Genomic DNA, 23,636 nt, shown 5'->3' on the forward strand with positions numbered 1-23,636 from the left:
AGTTTGTTTGTTTGTTTGTTTGAACGCGCTAATCGCGGGAACTACTGGTCCAATTTGAAAAAATATTTCGGTGTTAGATAGCTCATTTATCGAGGAAGACTATATGCTATATATTATCACGCTATGACGGATGACCAACAGGAGCGGAGCCACGGGGGTGAACCCGCGCGTCGCAGCTAGTTAGGTGATAAACGTGGACGATATATTTAGTTCAGGATCCATCACCCATTTTTGCATCGACTCCTTCATTTGTTTGCAACGAACCTATCGGAAAATACCCGATAATTTTGAAGCTCTTGTGGTATTATAAGTGATAATTATCTTGAGATTGAACAAAAAAAATTCAGTTTTAGTGATAAATACCTATTTGAGAACCAACAAATCAAAAAAATTTATCCTTGTTACCTCTGTTAGCAATCGAGAATTTCGTACATAAAATTATTGGTCGTCTCATCAAAATAAAGCTATTCACGGAAAATTAGATAGAAAATGCAAGTGATAGTAATCACTTGCAAAAATGGGCGATGGATCCTGAACTAATACAGTTGCAAAAAGAAAAAAACACTAATAAAGAAAAAAAAGTACCTAAATATTAATTAGCGCATAAATTTTTCGCACATTACTCATCAGTCATCGCCAAGCTAGTTTCGTCTCAAAGTCATTTTCTACATTACGTAAATGACTTTTACTGTGCATGGCCAACTAGACTATTTAGTATTTACACAACTAAGTAGATACTTTCATTTATACTAATCAACCTCAACCCAAAACGAAGTGGAATTTGCGATATGCATATAGGTATTTATTTAGAACAGATAAGTTTTAAAATTATCATAGGTACTACGAAGTACGAATAGAGACACAGTTATAAAACCTAGCTACACCCCGCGGTTTTACCTGCAGTGCTCCGCTCTTGTTGGTCTTAGCGTGATATAATAATGTAACCTATAGGCACTTTAGGCTAGCCGCTAGCCCTTTAGTTTCTGTGATCTGTGCGCTAGCCTATATCCACCTTATATCTAACTCCGAAATAATTGTTCAAATCGGACCAGTAGTTCCTGAGATTAGCGCGTTAAAACAAACAAACCAATAAACTCTTCATTTTTATAGTATTAAGTATCTACTATCTAGAAGTATAGAACTATAGATTTGTAGATAGAATTAGTCAACATTCGGTCTCGTTGAAACACGGCCTTCAAACTTTATTTCCCTATTTGAAAGTAATACCTAGTTCACAATTATATATTTTTTGCTTATTGTTGTTCATTCAAGATTGTTTAATTTGACAATTCTATTGTCCAGCTTGTTGGTGTAAACTCTAAGTTACAAATTCGACTACAGTGCCGGCGTTAGGGGGGGGAGAGGGGGCGATGGCCCAGGGCGACAAATTCTGGGGGGCGCCAATGTCTGAAGTCTCTTGCCCTCCTGGTGCAAACCTTCAGAACACCTCAAGTAGGCGCCACAATATTTTCACCCGGGGTGTCAATGGCCCTTACACCGGCACTGTTCGACTACACCTATACTTAATAGTGGTAAGGCTGGTTTTGTCTAGTCAAGCCAGGAGTCGAAATGTTTCTCATTTATATTATGCTTGTCTTATTATACTTACATTGGAATTAAAACTAGTTTTCAATTATGAACGCAAAAAACGCGTAGCGTATTCAGTATTCACTATTGACGTATCCCGTTTTGCTACTTCACGAACTACAAATAGGTACCTACCTTACATTTTTAATAAAATTTATTTATTTATTTATTCTTAGAAATGTATGATGATTGTACTTCTTTAAATTACATATTTTTGGCTTACGGAAATGACATACAATAAAACATAGGTAATCGGTATAAAATGTTTCATCCAGATCATGGAAATTTTCGTTCGAAGAAAAAACTTTTCATGATCGTTCGATCGAAAATTTCCATGATCATTTATGAATCATGAATATAAAAAATTATCAGATAGTAATATTTAGATAACATACCTATCTCAAATACTACTGAGAATCTATATGATAGTTGTTTTAACGTGAATAGATAATATTTTATCTTCTAAATAAGTGGATTTCGTGGAACTTTTTGTTATATGTAAGTAGAGTAGCTTTTGATACAGATTAATATATTTTTAGATAAGTTCCTATACCTACCTTTTATATGAATTATCTCTGCATAAAGGTACAAGTGAACGTGTAGGATGAAAAACGAAATATTTTATACGGATACCTTATGCACTTATAATATTGCATAAGCGGACATTAAATATATTCATTCAACTATTTTTGTAGGAAGTAAATTAGAAAACTTTTTCTTAGGCTACCCCCACATTGGGCGTTGGCCGAGCGTACGCGTTTCATGAGCGTGCTGCCGGCGTCGCACTATGGGACAGAACGGTATAAACCATCTCTAAAATGGTTTGGGTCAAAATTGTCGTACAGATGATTTTTTGGTGGTATAACATTCCTGAATAAACGAACTATCTGATAAAATAGATGAAATTAAATTTAAATCAGTTTTATCCTGTTTTATCTCATTAAATTTCACAGTAAACCTGAGTACCTAGTCATATTTTCTTACTTAGCACAATATTATCTATTTCTGAAGTTTAACGTATGATAATTTCTAAGTTTTCCATTAAAATTTATATGTATCACATACATTTTTGGATTGACTAGGATCTGAAGTTTATCAATTTGTAAATATTTTATGTGAAATATTTTGCTACATTTTAATTTTAATTTTTTTGTTTTCTAGCCTAGTTATTCAAGAATGCGTATATCAAAATTCAAGTAAAAAGTACGAGTAACTAAAAAGTTATAGATTTTTGAGATGGTTTATACCGTTCTGTCCGTGCGTCGGCCCGATGTGGCCCAGTGTGGGGGCAGCCTTATTCTACTGAATAAATACTCTATGATTAAAATATTAAAACTACATACTTTTGCAATAATCTAATAATATTTATAGGTAGAGTTAGATCATTAGCTGGTGTGCTACAAGAAGCTTGTGTTTTAGATATACCTTCCTAAGCTTCTTGGTGTGCTATAATTTTCTGAAAGAAAATTGGATCGACAGTGCATATTTGTGATACACATAACGAGAACAAGTATATGACCCCAGCCATCGCATTAAAACTTGATTTAAAATAACTTTATTTCCTTATATCACAACAGGTTTTGCCAGTCTGCAAAAACCGCGTGTGGTTCGCAAATCGCAAGTAATAAAAGACAGTCGTAATTTAAGTGGTTTATTCATTCCAAACTGTGAATTTTCTTTCCTGTTAAAATTTACATTTAGTACAATATGAACATTATTAACAGCCGAAATTTTGCGTATATCGTGAAGTAACCTCGTTCTATTATAATGAGGTAGATTTCACTCACGCTCACATACATTAGGATACCGAAAATTAGTAGGTATAATAACGCGCCTTTTTATCAGCAATTACCTTTTAATGTTTACATCGTTCGAAGCGTACATAGGATCGTTGACATTTTAATTCATAGTACGTAACAATTACCTCGTATTCAACCAAAAATAACAACACAATCCTGAATACTATATTCTGTTTATATTGCGATATTTTTTTACATCTTTTACGTAAGTGTCGAGGTAATTGATGCGTACAGATTAAAAATATCAGTTGGCATGCACTCATCATAATAAACGTCAATCTCATAATAACACTGGCTGGTCGAGTTTTTGCTATCGAAAAAAGTTATCTAGCTGTGACCTTCATATATGAGTCCTACGCGATTTTATAATCACACCATACCTAGTACATGTTCTAGCTCGATTGATAGTTCACATTCCTGCATACAATATGTAACTAAATCAAGACTATACGAATTGTTATCAATTATTTAAATATACGTAGAAAATATTTGCATAAATAGCTCTGTAACGAACTTAATTTAGTCCTCATCAGATACGTTTTTTACGAACATTCAGTGTTATAATTAATAAAATGTGTGTTAATCCAACGAAAGAAAATACTCCTTTGTTATCAGGCTTTGTTCGTAATGCCCTAATTGATTATCGCGTAAGACTCATCCATGTTCACACCTTAATCGTATTATTCATTGCTTTGTACTGATAATTACATAACAAAAAAAATGTTTAAAAATGGCTCCATTGTGTTTTCGGTATCAAGGCTATACGTCCATTGTACTATAAAATTCACCAGTCACAACATTTGTAGCAATAAATAAATAACACAGCGGTTAATAACAACCCCATGTGCTGTACATCGAAATTAAAATAATCCTCTTAAAAATAAACAAAAAATTTGCGCATTTAAATGTCCTGTTAAACGTAGCATTGATTACCTATATTGTAACTTAATTTACTTGCGAAACAATCACAGAAATCACAATCATTTTATTATTATATTGTAAAATAACCGTCGAAATTGTTAATTTAAATAATTTAGGATTATAGGCTAGACTTCGATTAGTACTATCGTGCAATGCTAATCCCCATTGTTAAGTATTTTACATTTTTCAAATGATAAAGTAGTTTATCATTTATCATTAGTACATGACATGCGAATGTATGAGGATAAAACACGTAACTACAAAGTCTAGCCTGTAGTGGGTGGTTCCGATTAAAATTATTATGTACAGGAATTACGTAATTACTTGAAACATTGTGCTCAATGATAGTTCTTAATTATCAATACAATCTAATATCACATTGCATAATTTCCATTATCCAATTTTAACATATAACACATACACCTTTGTATGTTTTTAAAACAAAAGAAAACCTTGAAAAATAAACACCTACACAAAGACAGTTGTTTTATAACATTATTACGTATGAATAAATATTTCAGCACAAAAATAAAAGCCATATTTCTTCTATGCCCATAAACGACATTATTAGCGAGAAATCCTTTTTTAGACAACCAAGTCCTCAGCAATCATGTACGAAAGAAGACTAGTCAGACATATTTTCTATTCATTTATTATGCTAACAAAAACTTGAACTTATTGCAATCAAAACGCTCTGCGCAAAACGAGAGTTATTACGAAAAACATTGTATTAGTACTGTAGTCATATCTGATTACCAAGAAATCAATTTTGAATCTACCTGAATGATAACTACAATCTCAATCGCGTCCAAGAAATGTTTGACGTTAATGCTAATCCATTTCAAAAGGATCTTTTCGACGGAAAAATCTATGTTTGCGGCGTTTTTGCGGTATTGATAAGCACCTTATCAATTACCTAACTACCACATTGGCGCGTTTGCCCAAATATTATCGGAATGCAACTTTTATGGTGCGAACGACATAGAATGCCAGAAATTTCTATTAAGTATAACACGTGTAAATTTGTTATCTTCAGGTATTTATAATGAAATGGCACGCTTAATAAAATTAGAAGCAATAATTATAATTATGTGACACATTTTTCTTATATCGTACAATTTTGGTAATAAAAATATGTTAACGCAAGAAAAATGTAATAAAATAAAATTGTGTACCAAATTAATATTGTACTTTGTCCTAAATAATGTTATTATGCATTGTAGAAAGATTATTATGTGTTAACTACAATAAAATGTTCTACGGTCTGTATTAAATTTGACAATGCCTATTTTCACAAGACTGATAAATTAAAATCAAATTAAAATATTATCCTATTCCTTTTACTCCCCTATAACCTATACTCGTCTATAATATGTTTACGTTATGTAACTGTGATATTAAAACCTACAATAAATAATCTAAAGAAAACACACTCTTTTGTTGATTAATCCAGCATTTATATGCAAGACGACCTTTCAAAAATCAATCTACACCTATAAGACATTGAGCACTATGCTTCCAGTAGCTTGAAACGTGACGATACATCGTCTTCATGAACCTTGGCTGTGGTATACAATAATCTATTATTATTTACTGATATGGAATTTATATACATTGTACAGGGCTACTCTGAATTGGTCAAAAGGTGCGTTCGTATAGGGTTGTCCAAACCAAGATAGTTATAGGGCATTTTGTTATATAAAATTTAGTTCGAATACTTCTAGGACCTAGGTACGTGAAAATAAGAGTATTTATAAATAAGGAGTAGTATTCAAGTAGGTTCCATATTTTACAATCAAACGTAAAATTCATTGAACTCTGTAAAGAGGAAAACACATCTCACATACCTAAATATTTGGGATGTGATTACCCTATACAAAAGTTGTGTGTACCTATACCATGGTTCGGACAAACCAGATAAGGAATGTACGTAAACTTTATCAATTGCCCAATCTAAAAACTTATCACATCAATAGAGCATGATACTCATTTCGAAAATACGTGAAAATGTACCGATTTAGTAAAGCGGTTATGAATATACATATATGATTCGTTGCCGCACCTGATAGTGGGCTGATTCACATATGTATAATGACGATAATATTACGTGTCGTAAGAACCTGTGATATCGGTAATCATTACTAACAACGGGCGATAGTGTTTCAGGGAATTCAGTATAGATATGAACTCTACTATTTAAGGGATGTATCATTAGTGAGAATTGTATTAAAATATAATATGCATATGCAACGTTTTCAATCATTTGATTTGGAAATGTATGAATTATCACATCGTCATAATACGGTTGTTCACATCAATTAGATCAAAGATTGTTCTTAGAAATTTCGGCCAAAATATATCATGGTAATTCCCGAAGATGTAGTACGTCTCTAGTGAGTAAGCGTGACTCATCGATTGATAAAATGTATGAATGGTCCATTGAGCTGATAAGAATTTCACGGCCATGGAAACATTCAGATTCTAATCGTATGCAAATGATTGAAATCTTTAACGGGAATTCTCAAAGGCATAACTAACATAGGAAATGCCTGTTCTAATTACTACATTACTGAGCTGCCTGTTTCATATTTGCAACGATAACTTAATTTCTATACAATTTATGTGTAGCTAAACGAATATTTTGTTTGTGAATGATTATAAAATGCTGCCTCGTAGTTGTTTCTTTAAATTTAGACGCAACGTAAAAAGCTTGATGCGATGTTTTTCAGATTTTCGAAAATTTTAAATGTTAAAAATACATTCAGAGTAACCTTACACTCATTAGACTTAAATGTTGAGTATTTATAAAATCTTCAGTATATTGATTCACAATAACACATGTACAATGACGCACATACAGAAATGCGACATTTATATGACTCGATAGTAAATCACATTTTCATTTTCTAAATATTACATCCATTGAAATGTTAAGTACTATTTATATGTACATACACTTTTATAAAAAGCAATATCTTTAGTTGGTATATAACTGACGACAGTATCATCAGACACAAGAAAAACGATAATTGCTAACAAAGCGCATGGTTCCAAATTCAAATAAACGGAATATTCGTACATAGGATTGCCAATCCACAGATACAAAATAAAAGTAACTAGCGTAAAAAAAAATATGTAGCTGTTATGTGCGCTTTGAACTTCAAATTATTTCTGAAAATTGGCAACCCTAGGCTCTTACATCGTAAATCGGGCCATTCAATTAATCAAATGCATCATAAGATTTTTTGTAATGTAAAAGTGTTTTTCATGGCACTCAGTATTGATTTAATACTTAACTAAAGATTGAAGTACCTTTGGACGCCAACTAAATTCCAGTCTTGATTCTCAAATATTAAAACTTAATTAGTCCAATAATTAAATGGATATTCTGTCTTTTAGGCTAAATTCGAAAAATAATTTCTCATTTTTGGTCCCCTTTCAGACCCAAGTGGTACTTGAAGTTGTGAATCATTCAGTCCAAAGGTACATTTAAAATTAAATTGGAAAGCGCTTTTAAGACAGTAAAACCCTGTAAGATTTAATTCAGAGTAATGCAACAGTTGCATAAATAAAGGTAACTTCACAAAATGAAAAAGAGCGGGAAACATTGACCAAACGGCTATCAAAATTTTATTAGAAAATGTCAGTAACATACTTAGCTTGTATTTTTGATTATCACAATTATTTATTATGTGTTATTGCTTTATTTATATCAGCATGAAATGAGACATAGAACAATGATTTACATCAACTAATCTAGGTATTGTATTTTACAAGACCTTTACACATGCCTTGCCCTTAATAATACAAATGTGTCATTGCATCGCCTATATCTCTATATACAGGCTTGGCAGATTGATTCACCAATGACCCATCAATACAATCTCTAAATAATAAATCGCTGGCTTCCAAACAAATATAATGGCAGATCAATATAGGCAATAAACCACAAAATAGGATACAACAGCTGAAATATTTTGTTTAATCTATAAACATACAAAACTCTTTAAAACAAGAATAACAAGTATCCACCGTTCATTTCAAAACTATAAATAGCAATTAAAATAAAAACTTAGCACTAATATAATATTATTATTAAATTATTATAAACTCACATATGAAATCGGCCGTACTGAAAGGTATCCATTGAAAATACAACATAATCTACACCAAATTAAAGCTTTCAATTAAGGAGGGGATCCTGCTCAGAACTTGAGCTTTGGCTTGAGCTCGTGGGCACGGCCGCCCCAGTCGAGCCGGTAGTTGCGAGTCCGCCACGAGATCTCGGGGCTCAGCACGGCCGTCGCCAGTACGAACGGCGCGCAGCACTCGCTCCACACCCACGCCAGCAGGAACTCCACTTTCGTGAAGGGCGGCGACCCGTTCTGCGCCGACCGCAGCATTAGCCAGTCCGACAGAAACCACACGAGCACGTGAACTAAAAAGAACGGCAGAGGCTCCGCGCCAAACAGCTGGCCGGCCGCCCAGGCCGCGCCGGCGCCGAGAGGCATGCACTCACTCAACGGCTCTAACAATGCTGTCGTTGGCACCATCGCTATTCGCAACCTCGCCCACCGCTTTAGGCGAGCTTGCAACGCTCCTATGGACTTTGAGCCCGAGTTTTGTAACGCCGGTAGTGAAGCGACCCGCATACGCCAACCTCGAGACACTACGGCTTTTGCCATGAAGAAATCCTCCGCCAAATATTCTCCGAACGCCGCCAAACCGCCGGCTTCTTCCAGCGCGCACCGCCTCACCAGAGACGACATTCCGACGTGACAATTGATACCTAAGAAGTCTGCTCCCATGTACATGCGCGCCTGCGCCGTACCAAAGTATACTTTCTCGTAAACCGCTGCGAAGCCATCAGCGTCGTACGTAAACGGCATTTGGTGTACTATCGCAACGTCCTCTTTCATATGTTGTACCATATCCAATAATGTATCATCCCGCATACGTATTCCTGAATCACTCACCAATATTAAGGGATACTTTGCTGCCAAATATGCCGGGTGCATATTGTTGATTTTAGGATTCACGCCGACTCGCGTTCCACCGATGAATACCCTCGAATCCACCTGAGGATATTTGTGTATTAGGCTGTTTACGAGCATAAGGGCGGGATCGTGTTCGTTCTCCACGCAAAATAGTATTTCATACGTTGGATAGTCCAGCGAGAAAAACGTCTCCAAGTTCGAGAATAGGTTTGGGTCGACACCGGTCAGTGGTTTTAAGATTGAAACGCCGGGGTACGGTTGCTCCGGCGGTGACCGGTCCACAGTCCGATGCAATTTCCACTTTGAATACGAAAAGGCCATTATATGAATTAACCACAAACACACCCACGCGACGATGAAAAATATGGCAAAACCATACACTGTATACACCATGGGAATCATAATTTAAAATTCCTATGTCTTTTTCGCGTTCCGACCACATAATATCGACTGGTTTCAAGAGTCTAGAACTTGCGCTACGATGCGATCATAACTCTGAACTCTATTGTACATCAGCCGGGCGAAAAAACTTGTTTGTTATATACTCGAACTAATAATCTAACTCGTGTTATCTCGACATATTTATTGCCCGATCATTTTTAATAAAACACACCACACAGCCGAGCGTAAACGGCGTACAATAAACCTTAGGTCATAACCGTAACCAACATTCCCCGCCCGTCATTCTATTATTTGACGGGTGAAAAAATTATTGCCCAATCCAATAATGTAGCCAGTGTAAAAATATTTTAAGAAGAATCGAATAAAAATTTGACATACAATCGTTATTCGTAAATTTTAATCGCATAAAATACGATTGGCGTACATTGTATTGTAATGTATGTGTCGTGGGCCGTGGCCATATCGTAGATTTGCTCCTTTCATGAAATGATCGATCAAAATTATTTGATCATATCATAAAATAGTTACATTAATTATTGGTAGCTGCCCGCGGCTTCGCTCGCTTTGTCTAAAATCTCACAAATGATATACTAAAACCATCCTCGAGAATCACTCTATCTATAAAAAAACCGCATCATAATCCGTTGCATAGTTTTAAAGATTTAAGCATACATAGGGACATAGGGACAGAAAAAGCGACTTTGTTTTATACTATCTGCTGCGGCACGCTCGCTTTGCTCGCTCGGCTCGTGCGTTGTTTATCAAAGTCTAACCTAACCCCTGGGCCCTGACTGTTTCCTATTACCATGCCGGCCGCTGCCGCGGCACTAACTTGAATGACAATAAACACGTAAAATATTATAAAACGTTCTGAATTTTTTAAATATTTTATCGACTCCCTTTATTTTATACGATCTGGCCAAAAAATGTGGATGAAAAAATCGTAAACGATTTAACGATCTGGTCAATCTATGTTGGCCACATGATGAAATGCAACCATTTCACGAAATGATCAATCATTTCATGAAATGAGCAATACTGATTCCTAGACCTAGACAGTATTCGATCTAATCTTTATATATATTTTTAGGGCATATTAAAAATAAAGGCATACTTAATAAAAATCTTTTTAATAATATAACAACCTAGCCACAAAGTCAATTTACGTCAACTTAGTTGTAAATTTGCAGTAATCTAAGGAAAATATCCGTGGCTTCTTTCGTTATATCAATAAAATATTTGTGAATTGATATCTAGATCTAACACTACTTGCTACTTATTTAGTAATGCGGCCGTGACTTCGCTCACGTCCAACTATCGATTATATTATGATGTTGTCTATGGTCTATCTCGACAATCGAATCGTTAAATCGATTTATTCCATCAATGGCTACTCCATCTACGCTATGGAATCTTTAGCGGGAAAGTTGAAACTATTCTGGTATTATCACTTTTATTATATTTTGCTGCTTTGTGATTGAAATTCCTATTCAATCGGCATTAAATATGGATATTAGTAAATATTTGAAGAACACCAAGACTTTAGATGATTATATCATAACAACACAAGACTTTGTAAATAAATACTGTCGTTCGAAAATTCGATTAAATATGTCAGCAGTTCTTGCTCTGAAAACTGTTAGATCATTAGAAATAGAAGTACGTTATATAAATTGAGTTGTCGAAGTGTTTATTTAATTGTTTCTGTTCATTAAAACGTATTTACTTTTAGTATTTCAATAAAAAGGGCGAAAATGGCGTTGCGGTTCACATCTTCAAAGGTCTTTTAGATTTACCAGGGTCTAAAACATGGGGCCTACTTGGCAAAGAGTTAATTTCCATTCTAAAGTATTGGTTTGATACATTGAGACAACATCTACTCCAACACACCAACTGGTGGAATTTCTTAACTCTGCTTTTAAAGTTTGTAAAAGTAAGTTTGGCTCATGAATTATTATTATATCATCATGTGTTAAACTAAGTTCTGTCTCTTAAATATAAAATAAAAAGTAATTATCTAAGTACTCTTATGATATTAATGTCAACTCATTTAATTTCTGTATTTTTATATTTTAGGAGATAAGAATAAAGGATGCATCAATAAACCAAACTATAATAGAGGATTTAGCTGATAATCTATTACATTTAGCAACCGACCAACATCCAAATACAAATCAGCGGCTTCACATTATACAGTGCTTTAACATTTGTAGCGCAGAGTCTAATAGAGAGATCAGGATTGCTTTGAGAAATAAGTTTGAAAAGCATTTGTAAGTTCAATATACTTGACATATTTATTTTAAAGAAGAAATTTTATTTTTAGCTAATCATTACATTCATGCTTATTACAAATTCAAGATAAAGACCATGATCGCAACACCAATAATTGAATATTTATTAAATAAAACTGTTATCTTTACATACTTTCAAGATCTTTATTATTTGTTGTGTTTATTTACTGTTAACACTCACATACTACTACTTACACACACAGATACTTCATATACCTCTTATAATAAGAGGTAATAAGAATTAATCGAGAACTTTTTAACAGCATAAAACTATCAGAGTTGCTCGCTCAATGTGGTGACTTCAGACTTCAGTATAGCATGCTTGAGTGCCTCATGCGATGGCTGCTGCCTCGCCAAGAGTTATCTGTTAGGAAAAAAGCTGCGGAAATATGGTTTCCAAGTAACTTGTATAGTCAAAACGCTGTTGATGTTTTCTTGAAGAGTACTTGGATGAATTTCTTTAAGGTATTTTTAGTTCTATATAGGGTTAATTTCCTTTAGAGCATTATAAATTTTATTGTTTGCATTATATGCTATAATATTTTAAGTACATAAATAATAAGAAAGAACCTTTTGATCCGCTTTCATGCATTTTACCCGCTGGTCTCATCCAGCTAGGATTTTAATAGAAAATAAGGTCACCTTATTTATCTTCTTATTCTGTTTATATTTCTAAAACATTGTTCATTATTAAGATAATGTGTAAATTGTTGGACATATCCAAACAGGATGCAAGAGCTTTTCTAAATGCACTCAATGATAAAAATGAGTTGATCACTTCAGTGCAGTGCAGGAAATTTATTATTGGCAATTTAGAACTTATCACCGTGAGTATAATGAGAATTTAAAAAACTTGAAATAATATTATTAAAAAAAATCAATTGCTATGATTTTTTCACTATGCGCCAAAAAATGGCGTTTTACAACATACATACTTTTAACATCACACTCATTTTTTATTCGTTCAATACAAGCTTTAAAATAATATTATTCAATGTTTTGTTGTAATGTTTTTTATTTTTAAACCAGGCTACGAAGTTTACATTTGTACATTTTTTGTTTTTTTTTTAGCTCACAGATAAAAAATATTGGCTTGATTTGAACGCTGGCAACAAAAATGTCTCACTCGTGTTGGAATTGAAATTATTGGAGTTATTAAAAACTAATAGCTCCATGTCGGATGCGTTAGTAATAAATAAAGATAATGTTATTTCTGTTAAAATGTTGATGTACGTTTTATTTTTATTTATTTACATTGAAAAAAATAGTGCGTGTGTGCCGAGTACGAAGTGAAACTTCTTTGGCAAGAATCAAAGATACGATAATTGTCGCCTTACTCCATGACGTGACGGTATTGCCATGACGCGACCTTTAAATTTTACTCTCAACGCGCCTAGAAATTTCACTTCAAAAAAATTGTGTTATTTATTCTGTGCTTACTTACGTAAATGACATATATTTTGTTTGATCAAAATTCAAATACGGTTCATCGATTTCCGCATGAATTGATGGATTTTTTATAGATTCGATTCTTAATTGCAACCCGTACCTACATAAATGTGGTACATAATTAATTCCTTATTGCTTTATCTGATGAATGGCTAAGATATTTTTTATTCTTAAATAAATAAAGGTAGTTTTAAAAATACGTGTGGGTATTTATGTCAAACGTATTCAATTTTTTTAAAGAAAAGGTGGCAATAATCTCGACTGTCTCCTTTGTATCTAAAAAATAACGCCTTTTTTATTTAGCGTAATTTTAAAACAATATTCACAGGGAGTCATCGTTAATAAAAATTGAATTGAATATAATAGATTCGAAGCAATTGCACAGCTCAGATGTTTTGGAGGGAAACGAAGTAAAGATTTATTTAAGTACTGAAAATATTGTTAAAGTCAATACTTCTTTGGCTAAGATATTTGAACATAAATATCAGGTAAAAATTATATTGTAATCTTGTAGAAATATAGGCAATTTTTTTTAAAGTTCTCTTATAATATAGGTCAAAATGAAGGCATAAGTATTAAGTAATCATAAGTCATAACATTTTTTTTTATAAAAAAGTGATATTTTTTATTTTTTTTTGAATTTAATTTAATACTACAATAATATGTACTTTTTTTCAGATATTATTAGACCTAAATAAAATTCAAGCCTCTACAGAAAATACAGGAGAGTGTTCTCAAATCGAAAATTCGGTAAGTACCTACATTATAAAAAGAAGTAATCTTTGTATTTAATCAAGACCAGACTAAAGAACCTTTGACTTGATTTTTTATACCTTTTTAATATTTCAAATGATTACTTTACTGATTATTTATATTACGGTACTTTATTTTTTAATTATTAGGTATCTATTCCCAATAAAATCATATAATCCAATAAGAAAAGAACCCATATCATAATATAGCTACACAAAATCGATAAGTAAAAAGGATCTAGAATCTAGATATATTTTATTATTGCAAAATTTAATTTTCAAAGAAATAGATTTAACCAGAGGTTCTGCGCCAGAATGATTAAGATAAATCTATATTTCATTCAGTAACCTAAATCATACCTAAAACCTCATAATCTGTTTATACATATTAGAAGTTAGAACTAAGGTTAGAACTTAGAACCATGAATAACATTTCATATCTCGAACTGAATCAACTTTTTAACCCATAAAATATATTTTAAGTTACCAAAGTATGTTTTAAAATAGAAAATATCAAAGCATCCGCGGCATGCAACTAGTATTTCGTTCCAACAACCCTAACGCGCGAACTGCATAATATAAAATCAAATGATTTATAGGCACGTCACTTTCTGTCATGTAAACTTGACAGATGGTATGTACAAGCACCTTTATTTCTATATTGACATGTCAAATAAAAAAAAAACTACATATTTTCATTTTGTGGGTAGTTTTGTACTCCGTCGGTGGTTGTTGTAGGTTATTGAGTGAAATATTTTTTTTTTATCTAAAGGAGGACACTAGATTTTCGAATCCCGTGAAATGGCGGCGTAGAAGACATTCAGGTATGAATTTTGTTGAATTTATCATTAATAATGTAATTATATATTTATGTACTGCAATGCAATTTGTATTTTTTTAATAATCTTTATAGCCTCTAATTTTCAATCACCTATTTTAAAAACGATTATGAGAAAACGATATCGCTTCGATGTCACATAGTTATTCATAGCATGTATATAAATGTATGTTATTTATTACAATGCAACAGTTTAATCAATACATAACAAAACTCCAATACGCCGAAGCGCGGTAATGGTTTGTCTAGAGGGCGTAACTGCATTTTTTTACACTTGCGATAATTAAAACTGAAAAGGATTTTATTTAATTTACTTATACATAGAAGGGATAATTTTGTATATGATAAGACATGTTAAATTATCACAAATACATCGCGAAGCGATTAGCGAATGGCATATTTAGCGATTTTGCATGAAATTAATGATTTTTATTTCCGATATTCAACAGCATCATACCATTTAGTTTTCCCCAATTCTAAATCTATAAATTTTGTTTCTTGACCGACTTACTTACACATTTAATCAATCGACGAAACTCAGGTCTTCATTTAATCAACAGGTTTATATAAGTAAGATATATGTTTGTTATTTCAAGGTGTTAATGCTAGACCTGGGAGGTCTGTTTCGCGGCAGTCGCAGGCATCCAGCGCGTCTACTTCGTCTTTAGCACTGGTATATTTGTAATCGAGTACCTTACTATAATATTATTGTTTGAATAATTTTCTTTGGTACATTTATCGATTTTTACATCTTTACAGTTGCGAGAAAAACTAGCTGCGTTACCGGGTTGTCAATTCGAAAGAGAGCCAGTTAGTGTCTGTGCTTTACCTCAGCTATCTAGTGTAACTGAAGTCACAGAGATCGACGAAAGCCAAAGTTTTAACGACGAAAGCACGCTTCGCCTTAGAACTTTCGGCGTCACTATCAATAACAAATCGGATTCCGACCATGCAACAGTTACATCTCGCCATACGGTTTCGGAAAATAATAACCTTTCTCCCCCTAACAATAACGACGAGGACTCAATAAGTTGTTTGTTAGTGGCTACCATCGGGTCCGCTGACGTTTCTGTTATAAATGACACGATTGATAGATTCCCAAAAGACAAAGAAATAAATACAGATACATCTAACATCGTTGATATGTTAGTTAAAGAAGCTCTACAGTCTAATCGAACAGTAGATCGAATACGTGAGAATATAAAAAATATACGAATAGAATCCGAAGAAAAAGCGGCAAATGTGATAAACAAAGCCAAAGAGAGTACCATATATGAAATAAATGAGAATAATAATATCGTTCAACATTTGGGAGATCAATTAAATGCTGATTATATAGAAGATACTCCAAATTATGTTTTCCCAAAACATAGAAAGGAAGTTATTATCAGCAATAAAGTAATTTCAACAGAGATCGAAAAGTCAAATAAAGACGTTATTAATAATTACAAACCGGCACTGAACCCTCAAGTCGTTGAAGATTTCTTCACGCAGCATTACGGTGAAAATAAAAATGACGATGTGATTTTAAGTCCTTCACTAGCAAAGAAAATAAACGAAACAAGTTCAGAAGCAAGTGAAGAGTTTGATCTACCCACGAACAATGATATTGAGCGAGATTTCAATTTTAACGAAATAGACATCTTCGAATGTCTAAATGATTTGGTCGATCAAGTTTGCGATGAATTAGACAATTACATAAATAAACAAACATACAATCAAAATACTACGATGCAAAATCCCACAAATGATGTTGAAGCTGGTCTTCAGAATGATGGAGCAGATGAGAGCGATTCTAAAGTAACAAAAAAGATAAATAGCAAAAAAGCTATTAATCCTAAACCTATAAAATTAAAATTTAAAACAACAATGAAACGAAATAAAAAGCAATACAAATCTAAGTTGCAAATTGAAACTGATGCTAATATGTCAAATGTACGCGATGAGGACTTTAATATAAAAGAAACTGACAACAATAATAAGAGAAAAAGCCCAGAAATTACGCAAGTTCGTAGGAGGCGTAAATTATACTCCCCTAAGGATGAACACATAATAAATGCTGCAAAGTCTACTATGTATGTATCTGAAAGTGAAAAAGATGACATAGCACCGGAGCAACTACCATACAGAGATACTCCTAAATCTAAAGCTACGTCGTACAAAGAAATAGAACAATTAAAACGATCGACTCGGAGACTTATAAAAAACAGTAAAATGAAAAATGAACCTCTTCTCTCCCCGAGGTCGAAAAAAATTAATGAAGATTTTAATAACCTTAAGAAAACCATCGATAATAACGAGAATATTACCCTTGTAGATGCAAAACGGGATAAAAACCTAGCATTGTATAATTTCTCGAGCGATAGTGAAGATAGTGATTTTAAAAAGAAATTTACTCAAACTTTTAAAAGAACACCTACCAATACTCCTGTAAGGCGTAGTCGTCGCAATATACCGCCCAAAAAATATTCAGAAATAGAAACTAGAGGAAGAAAAACTAAAGCAAAGAATAAACTACGTAAAATCGATACAGTAAAATTATCACGAGATGAACTTGTTAATGAAAAAATGCGTGAACCGATATCAGAAACTTTAAATGCTTCTGTTACAATTGAAGTTCCCAAAGAAACGCCTGGGAATTTAGAACCAAATATAAACATCGATCCTCAAATGGAAGTTATCGATGAACAAATACTTGAAAAATGTACAAAAAAATCTCGGTCAAAAAGGAAAACAAAGCAATCAAAGAAAAAAGATCAGTACTTGAAAAGTGGTAATGAATTAGTGTTGGAAGTAGGGCAAGAGATGGAACAAAGTATAAGTCCATTACCCGCTCTGATAGTTGAATCACAGCCAAAGGATATTAATCTGGAAGATTCTGTTACGGCTTTGGAAAAACTCCAAGACATGTGTGAAGACGAGTCAATTGGAAAACGTCTTGAATTGAATACGACCCAAAATCTACTTTCAGATTTAGATCAACCTAATTACAGTCCGGAAAAACTAAGTACTAGCAATATAGAAATAATAGAACTTGAAAAATCGCCTTCCAAACATAAGAAAAATAAGAAACGTAAAAGTCACAATTCAAGTACAGGTGATAAGCCATCTGATGTAACCAATAAAGATGAAAGCCTTACGAAGAAAAAGAGCAAGAAAAATAAAAAGCACAGAAAACGTGAGAAGAAACGGTCAACCAGCACTGACAGTAATACTGTAAAAGACAGCGTTAAAATACTAACAGTTACTGCCGTAATCGAAAATGAGTCGCCCAAGTCCATACCGACGCTTGGCATAACGGGCCACGGAAGTTCTAAAGAGAACCCTCCGAGTTCCAACCAATTGGATCAAAGCTTACAACCGCGTGATTTAGAAGTTGAATATCTGGATGATTCTACCAAAGAATACCACAAAACTCTCACGAACGAAATGCACAAGTTGTGGCATTCGAACAATAGCGAGAGAGCGAGCAGAGTTTCAAATGAAGATGTACGGCGTATAGTTAGGAATTCACCAGCCGTTTCTATTAAGAGGCTGTCTTCACAGGAAATCCATGAATGGATGCCACCACGACACAATTCCATATTCGGATCCGATCAAAGCGACATCTCCAAACAATCTAAAAAGACGAAAAAAGAAACTGCGGCTACTTCAACAACAGAGAAGAAACCGATGCTGAGCACAATATCTCCAATCAAGTTGTTCCCTACAAACCCGATATCGATTTCTGACGGTGGTTGCGTGAACATGAACAGACCAGAAACTATATCGTCTAAAACTGGAATAGAGAGTAAATCGAAATACGATTTTCGTAAGCGGAAAAATGCTATTGCTGTAGATTCTACACCAAAGAAATCAAGATTAGCTTCGACTGCTACATCTTCGCCTATAATATCCAGTAAGCCGACGACAAGTAAAGCTAAGTACAGGATTTCAGAAGAGGTTGTGCCCAATGTTAGTCAAAGCTCGTCCGTTAGTAATTGGATGAAGCAGAATCAATCTATACTTTCTTCGTTACCTCGTGAGTATTTTTAATAACCAGGCCTTTAAAGTCTACTACACAAGCTTTGTATGGAAGTTTAAAATTTTAAAAGTACCTTCTTTATATTTACGTCGTATACCGTGTACGTCGGGATATAAATCTCGTTTAAAATCAGTTAAAATCTTTAATTGGAAACAAAAAATTGCTGATACTTTCTTATGAGTAAAAATCGGTTTCGTAATTTAAGTAAAATAATTTCTATATTTATTACATTCTTTTTTCCAGCGGAAAACTACGAAACATTCATGTACAGAGACAATTTGAACTTGATAATAGAAAAGTTGAATACAACACTGGTTGAAATACAACATGACACCAGCCGAAGGTCGGTATTTATTGTGTCATGTGTGTAATTAGTGAACATTTTATTCGATAACTAGCGGTCCGCCCCGGCTTCGCCCGTGGTACATATTTACGTTTTCTCTACATAAAAACCATCCTCGTACTTCAAGGAATATAATAAAAAAAGAATTATCGAAATCGGTTCAGCCGTTCTCGAGTTATGCGCTTACCAACACATTTTGGGATTCATTTTTATAGTTATTATAGATTATATTATTTACTAGCGGTCCGCCCCGGCTTCGCCCGTGGTACATATTGCACGCCTCATAAGCGAAGCGTTGAGGTGGGTACTACTGTCACTTCGCGCAAAACATCTGATTTTTCAAACTTAAAATGTCTTTATGTATCATACATTGCACTTGTAAGATAATACATACACACACATATTAAGAAAAAACACTATTTTTAACGTTCATGATATTTTTGATGTCATTTTTGTTATTTAAACTAGTTAAAAAACAGTTTAAAAAAGTTCTGTCTTGGACGTCCGTGTGTCTGTATGTGTGGATCCTTTTTCTTGTTAACACGATAGCGACCGAAATACTTTACTAATCGAGTCTTTTTTTTTCTCTTACGCTTGAGTATGCTCAGGAATAGAACCCTTTCATTTTTCAGGGTCTGATTCGATGTGGTTTAATTGTTATTAAATAAACAAAAATAATAATTAATAAATATTTATTAAAAAAAATTATGAGGCGTGCACTTTTGGATTTTCCAAATTATTTACGTTTTCTCTACATAAAAACCATCCTCGTACTTCAAGGAATATAATAGAAAAGAATTATCGAAATCGGTTCAGCCGTTCACACGTGATGCCATGACAACGCGAAACGGGTGCAGACCCGCCGCCTTTTTAGGGTTCCGTAGCCAAAATGGCAAAAACGGAACCCTTATAGTTTCGTCATGTCCGTCTGTCCGTCTGTCCGTCTGTCCGTCTGTCACAGCCGATTTACTCGGAAACTATAAGTACTACAGTGATGAAATTTGATGGGAATATGTGTTGTATGAACCGCTACAAAAATATGACACTAAATAGTAAAAAAAAGAATTGGGGGTGGGGCCCCCCATACATGTAACTGAGGGATGAAATTTTTTTTTTCGATGTACATACCCGTGTGGGGTATCAATGGAAAGGTCTTTTAAAATGATATAAAGTTTTCTAAAAAACATTTTTCTTAAAGTGAACGGTTTTTGAGATATCAGCTCTCAAAGTCGTAAAAAGTATGTCCCCCCCCCTCTATTTTTATAACTACGGGGTATAAAATTCTAAAAAAAATAGAGGTGATGCATGCTAATTAACTCTTTCAACGATTTTTGGTTTGATCAAAGTATCTCTTATAGTTTTTGAGATAGGTTGATTTAACTGTAATTTATTATATTTGCTGCTACGGAACCCTTTGTGCGCGAGCCCGACTCGCACTTGGCCGGTTTTATTATAGCTCCCGCCGCGAAGCGCGTCGAACGCGGCAACTGATACACAAAAATAATCCTTATGGCTGCATGATTCTGTATTCACGCGCGATGACTTATAGCGTATTTCATGTATAACTTTGGTGTTTCTACACCGATTTACATGATTCTTTTACTATAACCTGCCCAGGAGTATGAAGAATAATTGTGCCAAATTTGGTTAAAATCCGTCGTGTAGTTTTTGTTTCTATAACGAATATACAGACAGAAAGACAGACAGACAGACAGACAGACAGACAAAAATTTTACTGATTGCATTTTTGGCATCAGTAGCGATCCCTTATCACCCCTTCATAGTTTTTTTTTAAATATATTTCATGTACAGAATTGGCCTCTCTACAGATTTATTATAAGTATAGATTATTATAAGTATAGATTTTAATATTAGTCCTAATGCCCTTTATTGTGTTTCCTCTCCATAAGTACCTTGCTTGTGTCTTAAAGACACGTAAAATAAATAGCCGAATTGGTTGAGCCTTTCTCGAGCTAATTACAAAAAATATTTTTAATTCAATAAAAAAAAATATGTTAAAATATTTTTGTTGTATTTGATCCAACTAATATTATAAATGCGAAAGTTTGTGAGGATGGATGTTTGTTACTCTTTCACGCAAATACTACTGAACAATTTACAATGAAATTTGGTATTCAGGTAGCTAAAGAACCAGAATAAGTCATAGGCTACTTTTTATCCCATAAATCTCACAGCAACTATTCGGGTTTTCCTTTGAAAACACTGGCGAAATAAAACCTGTATATGTGTTTGAATTCTGATATATTTTTTTACTTTATTCGTATTTCCCATCCAAAATAATACAGGTAATTGTTCATATAATTTTGTTTCCAGATTCAGTCAGTTATTTGTAGAAATCCAAAGGCAACTGAAGGAAGGCTCAGACACTCGCCACCATTTATTCAGAGTTACAGGGTGTGAAATGCTCGATGCTATATTGCAAATCATCGATTATAAGTTCAAAGAACTGGATATTAGGTAAGATTACTTAATAAGTTAGCTAAGTTTATACCTGCTACCTTTTTATTTAGCTTAGTTTATACCTGCTACCTTATTATGGGTATAAAACTTATTTAATAACTTCTAGATATTATATCAGCTAAAACCAACTTTAATTCATGCAGTTTAGGTTGAATTTAATTCCTTTTGGTTATGTGAAAATCTAAAACTTGGCATAATATTTTTTTGTAGTGTGGAATTAAGCCCTAAAAGTTATTTTACAATATTATGCATCTTATTCTTATTGAATCATCTTAAGATCTTAAAATTAATCCTTTTTTTACCATTGATTTGAAATTGGAATGTCAAAAAGTTTTTTTTTTTTTAATTTAGGTGCCGAGCAATGGACGATCAAGTACGTAACGACTTTAAAGCACAAACCTGCGCTGTGCTCCGCGAGGATTCTAAAAGGAAACAACAATTTGTCAAACTTCTCAAACAGGATATACGCAATATGATGCCTAGTGAATAGAGTATAGGAAATTACACGCATATAAATTATTATAATTATGCGTGTATGATCCTAAAAATACACGCATGTGACGATAATAAAAATTATTATATGCGTGTATGGCCCTAAAAATACACGCATGTAACGACAATAAAAATTATTATATGCGTGTATGATCCTAAAAATACACGCATGTAACGATAGCAAAAATTATTATATGCGTGTATGGCCCTAAAAATACACGCATGTAACGATAATAAAAATTATTATTTGCGTGTATGGGCCTAAAAATACACGCATGTAACGATAATAAAAATTATTATATGCGTGTATGGCCCACAAAATACATGCATGTAACGATAATAAAAATTATTATATGCGTGTATGACCCTAAAAATACACGCATGTAACGATAATAAAAATTAATACATGCGTGTATTATCCTAAAAAATAAAAAATACACGCATGTAACGATGATAAAAAATATTATTATATGCGTGTATTAAACATACCATGATTTGTTTTTGCTATATTTGTAGTACGATTAAAACTGGGACAGCACTACAAAACTATTATGCTGTCCCTCTCAGACATTTTTGTCAAACAAATGCAAGAACATTACATGGTCCCTCCTAATTAAATGTAAAGAAGAAATGTTTTATTATTAAATTATTATAAGGATATACTATGAAGTTTCAATGAATGAAGTTTCAATAGTATATGTATTATAACCACAGAACAGTAAAAACATATAGAAGTGCTGTAATGTCTAATTAGTATGAAAACCAGTGTCGCCAAACCCACACATTTAAACCGATAGTTATACAGTACACTACAAGTAAACTATGCCTTTGATTGGACAGCTTAATTTGAGTAAAAACTGACTTAGGTTATAAATTCAGCATTTCAATATGTACCCTAACACACCATGTTACGGTTTATTTTAGTATAACATCCCTAGGTATATTAGCTGTTTTGTTTCTCATTGCACAGAAATTCCAAATTCGAAAACATTCAGCTACTCCACAACAGAGGGCGTTAGTTTTCGATAGATATAAATTTGAAACGCAACACATAGAGATAAGGTTGAAATTTGTGTCACTCAACATTAATGACATTAACTTGATATTTATCTGATGCTATGCTCTGAGGGATGTCAGCCTTGTTATCGATAATTCACAAATAAATATTTTTTGTGCATTTTTTTTTCTTTCTTTTATATGAGTATAGTATAATGCGTCACATTTTGGAGTATGTTTATTACTACTAAGTACGTCTTTTTA

At 33.4% G+C, this 23,636-nt stretch overlaps 2 protein-coding genes across 2 annotated transcripts; one reads left to right on the forward strand and one right to left on the reverse strand.

The window, feature by feature from the left end:
* Positions 1-3,909: 3,909 nt before the first annotated feature.
* Positions 3,910-9,974, reverse strand: GlcT (ceramide glucosyltransferase). Its single transcript, XM_090116017.1, has one exon. It carries the CDS (start codon positions 9,704-9,706, stop codon positions 8,513-8,515), a length of 1,194 nt encoding a protein of 397 aa, XP_089972143.1. The 5' UTR covers positions 9,707-9,974; the 3' UTR covers positions 3,910-8,512.
* A 1,238-nt stretch (positions 9,975-11,212) lies between these two features.
* LOC149897654 (uncharacterized) lies at positions 11,213-23,079 on the forward strand. Its single transcript, XM_090116535.1, has 14 exons — positions 11,213-11,365; positions 11,439-11,639; positions 11,783-11,976; positions 12,261-12,462; positions 12,726-12,824; positions 13,069-13,226; positions 13,775-13,934; positions 14,125-14,196; positions 14,830-15,022; positions 15,633-15,709; positions 15,796-19,057; positions 19,304-19,403; positions 21,738-21,881; positions 22,236-23,079. Exons 1-14 carry the CDS (start codon positions 11,213-11,215, stop codon positions 22,372-22,374), a joined length of 5,154 nt encoding a protein of 1,717 aa, XP_089972661.1. The 3' UTR covers positions 22,375-23,079.
* Positions 23,080-23,636: the final 557 nt, after the last annotated feature.

This window comes from Colias eurytheme, chromosome 25, assembly GCF_061535395.1.
Source record: "Colias eurytheme isolate Ceu_HAF_F1 chromosome 25, ilColEury1 Martin Lab GWU primary, whole genome shotgun sequence".
NCBI classification, from domain to species: Eukaryota; Metazoa; Arthropoda; class Insecta; order Lepidoptera; family Pieridae; genus Colias; species Colias eurytheme.